Here is a 4966-nt window from a genome sequence, read left to right as displayed (position 1 = left end):
TGTTGACCAGGATGGTCTCGATCTCTTGACCTCGTGATCCACCCTCCTCAGCCTCCCAAAGTGCTGGGATTACAGGCTTGAGCCACCGCGCCCGGCCTTTTTGGTGTAATCTTTAGGGTTTTCTACATATGAGATCATCTCATCTGTAAACAGGAAGATTAAGTCCTCCCATTGGGTACAGCTGCTTATGGCTGTGATGCCAGAACTTTGGGAGGCCAAGGTGGGTGGATAGCTTGAGTCCAGGAGTTCGGACCAGCCTGGTAAACATAGCAAAGCACCATCTCTACACAAAATACAAAAATTAGCCACACATGGTGGCATGCACCTGTAGTCCCAGTTAGTCAGGAGGCTGAGGTGGGAAGATCGCTTGATCCCAGGAGGTCGAAGCTACAGTGAGCCAAGACTTCACCACTCCACTCCAGCCTGAATGATAAGCCAAGACCCTGTCTCAAAGAAAACAAACCAAAATCCAAAAACAAACGCGCGCGCACGCACACACACACAAACATGTCTTTCTTCCTTTCCAACCTGGATGTGCTTTGTTTCTTGCCTAACTGCTCCAACTAGAACTCCCAATATTGTGTTGAAGAGAAGTAGTGAAAGAGGGCGTCCTTGCAGTGTCCTGGTTTTAAAGAAAAAGCTTTCAGTTTTTGACCACTGAGTATAATGTTAACTGTCGGTTTTTCTTATATGGTTTTTATTATGTTGACATAAATTTCCTTCTATTCCTAGTTCATTCCTATTCCTTCTATTACTAGTTCATGTTTTTATCATGAAAGAGTACTGAATTTTGTTAAATGCTTTTTCTGCATCCACTGAGATAATCACGTGATTTGGTTTTTTCCTTCCTGTTAATGTGGTGTATTACATCAACTAATTTTTGTATGCTGAATCATCTTTACATTCTGGGAATAAATCCCATTTGGTCATGGTGTAAAATCCTTTTTTTAAAAAATTATTTTTTGGCATGGTGAGCTGAGAAAATACTTTTAATATGCTGCTAAATTTAGTTTGCTAGTATTTTGTTAAGGATTTTTGTATAAATGTTCATAAAAGATATTGGTCCACAGTTTTCTTTCCTTGTGGTGTCTTTAACTTTTTATGTAACACATTTTATGAATGGCAATTATCCAGGCTACTAGACACTGGACCCAGAAGGTAAATAATATTTGGATGTCTAACAAGAATTTAGTCGAATTCCAACCACAGAAGGTATGAAGTGTGCTCACTGTATCCTCCACCTTACAGGTACAACTAAGTGACATTACACGCCATTAACCATGACACAAATATAACAAATAAAAACTTACCTGATCTGAAGGTCCAAAATAATTTGTCTCTTGTCTACATTTTCAGTATATACCTTAACACCATTAATCCTGAGGGGCTGAAATAAGAAGTAGCTTATTTTAAAATACAGAGGTTAAAAAAAAAATCAAACCTTGTAACATAGTATAAAGAGAACAAGCTTTAAGTTTCAGGCTATGACAGGAATTAAAATTCTGCCTTCAAAACAGAGTGTGGCTTGATTTTCAGCTATTTAACCCGTTCCTCAGCTTCCTCTCATGAGCTGCAGACAGTAACGGCCTCTTTTTCATAAGATTACTGTGAAATTAGGTGACAAAATAAATGTCAAGGGTGTAGTGCCTGCCTTGCTCACAGTAATTGACAAGCACTGGGTCTGACTGCTGTCATCAGCACATGTAGCATTACACGTCTGCTCTTTTCAAGCCTCTTACTCTTGTCTCTTCCCATTTAAGCTGACCCTCTCCCTCAGCTCCATCCTTACTGCTGTGTTTGAAACATAACCCCCTTTCATTTATTCTTTATGTCTCATGGTTTTTTATTTCTTAAGAGTTTCACATCCAGGCATAGAGGCTCAGGTCTGTAATTCCAACACTGTAGGATACCAAGGCAAAGAATTGCTTGAAGCCAGGTGATTGAAATCAGCCTAGGCAACGTGATGAAACCCCATCTCTACAAAAAGTTAAAAAATTAGTTAAGATGGTAGTGCAGGCTTGTAGTTCTAGCTCCTGAGGAGGCTGAGGTGGGGCAACTGCTTGAGCACAGAAGTTTGAGGCTGCAGTGAGCTATGATTGTGCCACTGTACTCTAGACTAGGCAACTGTGAAACCCCACCTCTTAAAACAAAACAAACAAAAAACCAGGCACAATGATTCAAAGCTATAATCTCAGCACTCTGGCAGACTGAGGCAAAAGAACCACTTGAGCCTAGCAGTTTGAGCCCAGCCTTAGTGGAGACCCCATCTCTACAACAAATACAAAAATTATCCAGGCATGATGGCATGCACCTATAGTCCCAGTTACTCGGGAAGCTGAGGTACGGGGAATCCCTTGAGCCTGGGAGGTTGAGGTTGCAGTGAGCAGTGATCACGCCACTGTACTCCAGCCTGGGTGACAGAGTGAGACCCTGTCTCAAAAAAGAAAGAAACACCTTACCTCTGGAGTACACTGCTTACTTTGACAAGCTTGAGTGTATTAAAATCACCCCTCTCAACTAGCTGTCAAATCAAACTCTAAGCCTTTACCTGAGAGTCTAGCCACCTCCTATGCTCCCAAGTTTCCAGGCTTCTTCTTTATACTAGCTAAGCCATGTATAGACCGCGCTGAGAAACACAACCAACACGCTATGCTAACAAGTGAAAACGGCACATGCATCATGTGCATCAGATAACATACTCCTTAAACGACATAGAGATTCAGGGACCAACCCACTCCAGATGACTGGGCATTACCTAATGAAGGACAAACATCTGGAGGCAACACCATCCAGCTGCCTGGGAGTCTTGGTCAGCACACAGTCTGGCCAAGGACCCTGCACAGGACTCTGAATGACATTCTATCCATCCCTTCATCAGAAGGCCTGGTTTTGCCATTTTTAAGACATTGGTACAGTAGATGAAAATGCCAAAGCTATCTTTACTGAATCAGCATTTCTCTTAATACTCTTGCTGCTCTCCAAGGATCTTCTTATTCAGTTGGTATCAAGCTTAAAGTGTGTGTGATGGAACTCGAACACAATTAAATTATTCCTAAAGTAAACCCAGCTGAGGCTGGAATTTTAAATATCCACAAACATGAGCATGCTGTAACTTAGGGCATTAACAGACTATGATCTGCAGGCTAAATGTAGCCTTTGGCCTGACTCTACAGCCCCGGAGCTAAGATGGTTTTCACCTGGCTAAAGGGCTGTAAAAGGGAGGGATAGCAGGAAGTTGCGCCACAGAGACGTGAGGTGGAATTAGAGCTAAAACATTAGGACCTGGCCACGGACAGACACCGCACACAGCCCTTGCTTTACAGCATCTAACTTGTCACTGGGATTTTTACTTGCATTCACATGGCACTTTAACTTCTAATTGCTTTTTTTTCCCCATCCGTGGTTACCATTTTAGGTGCTGAAAGTTAAGGTCAACACTAAGCGTGTCCCACAGGTGTCCTGTGACATGGGCTCTCGCACAGAATGGCCACACCTCAGGCTCATCACAGGAAGAGCAGCAGCACATACAGGCAGTGCCACACGAGGCCGCACAGGAAGTGCTGGGTCTGGAGTAACTGCCTCTGAGATGGAGCATTCTCTGCACACAGAAAGTCAGCTCTGATGGAGAAAGGTGGCCAGCAGCCTGTAGAGCATGGGGTGGACACCGGCGCCCACTAACAGGTGACAAACACACAGTAGCCATGCCAGACTCCTCCCGCAGCCACATCAATCATAACCCTGAAGCACACCATGCGGCGACATCTGTGTGTGGACTCTGCTGTGCGCACCAGCGTGTGTGGATTGTGTGTGTGCTTACAAGAACTATGACGTCTGGAGTCTGCAGGCATATAAAACAACGTTACCTCGGACTATTGCTACTTATTTAAAAACATAAAATAAAAAAGGAAAACTTACCATGATCAACTAAATGTACTCTTGAGGCTTTTTCCAGAAGTGTTATTAGGAAGTAGCAGCTTTCCTTTTTATATAACGTGACTCCATTAACAAAATCTGTCTTTCCTTCCACCTGCGTAGTTAATGTTATGCCTACCATGCCAGCATTAGAGTCATTAATCGTTTTTTCTTTTAACATCCCGAAAGGGATGACACTGTAAGCTTGTCAATTACTGCACATTTAGCATGAATTCACAGATCAAACTCTCTCACAGGAAAGACTACATAAAACTACTGCTTCCGAAAAGGGCATGCTGACAGAAGAACGTGCAGCAGAAAGACACGTTATGGAAAGAAAGTTAGGGTTAAAGAGAAGCCATGTATGGAGGCTGACATGGCCAAGACAGCACCACAGGTGAGAGGGCAGCAGGACAGCCACCCGACAGAGACGGGAAAAAGACACCATGGCGGGAGGTGGAGCTTGAGTGAGAGAGACAGGAAGGGCACTGCGGGCGAGAGGGCAGCAGGACTAGCAAGAGGATAGCAGGACAGGCAAGAAGACAGCAGGACGGCCTCCCAAGAGATGGGAAAGGGCACCGTGGCTGGAGGCGGAGCCTGAGTGACAGAGACGGGAAAGGCACCCTGGCTGGAGGCAGAGCCTGCGTGGGAACTGCAGGTATACCCCGCAGACCTTTTCGGTGAACAATTTTCTCCAGAATATAATTTGAAGCTGTCTGTTTTCTGATATAGGGTCTCCCTCTGTCACTCAGGCTGGAGTGCAGTGGTGTGATCATGGCTCACTGCAGGCTCAACCTCCTGGGGCTCAAGTGATCCTTCTGCCTCAGCCTCTTGTGCAGCTCAGACTGCACACATGTGCCACCACACCCGGCTAATTTTTAAAATTTTCTGTAGAGTTGGGGTCCCACTTTGTTGCCCAGGCTGGTCTCAAACTCTTAAGCTCAGGCCTCCCCAAGTGATGGGATCACAGGTGTGAACCACCGTGCCCAGATGAAGTTGTTTAAAAAAGATATACCCAGCTACTTGGGAGGCTGAGGTGGAAAGATCACTTGAG

The 4966-nt window shown here is 44.6% G+C and overlaps 1 protein-coding gene across 1 annotated transcript in view; it reads right to left on the bottom strand.

Annotated features, from left to right (window-relative positions):
• Nucleotides 1-4966, bottom strand: part of ESYT2 (extended synaptotagmin 2) — a 106720-nt gene that overhangs the window by 63555 nt on the left and 38199 nt on the right. The window contains exon 3 of the mRNA XM_037735937.1: nt 1311-1403. Coding sequence (XP_037591865.1) covers nt 1311-1403 — 93 coding nt within the window. The remainder of the gene's footprint in view (nt 1-1310; nt 1404-4966) is intronic.

Source organism: Cebus imitator, unplaced genomic scaffold, assembly GCF_001604975.1.
Source record: "Cebus imitator isolate Cc_AM_T3 unplaced genomic scaffold, Cebus_imitator-1.0 Scaffold20, whole genome shotgun sequence".
In the NCBI taxonomy this organism is placed as follows: domain Eukaryota; kingdom Metazoa; phylum Chordata; class Mammalia; order Primates; family Cebidae; genus Cebus; species Cebus imitator.
This window is presented reverse-complemented; position numbering and strand designations above follow the sequence as displayed.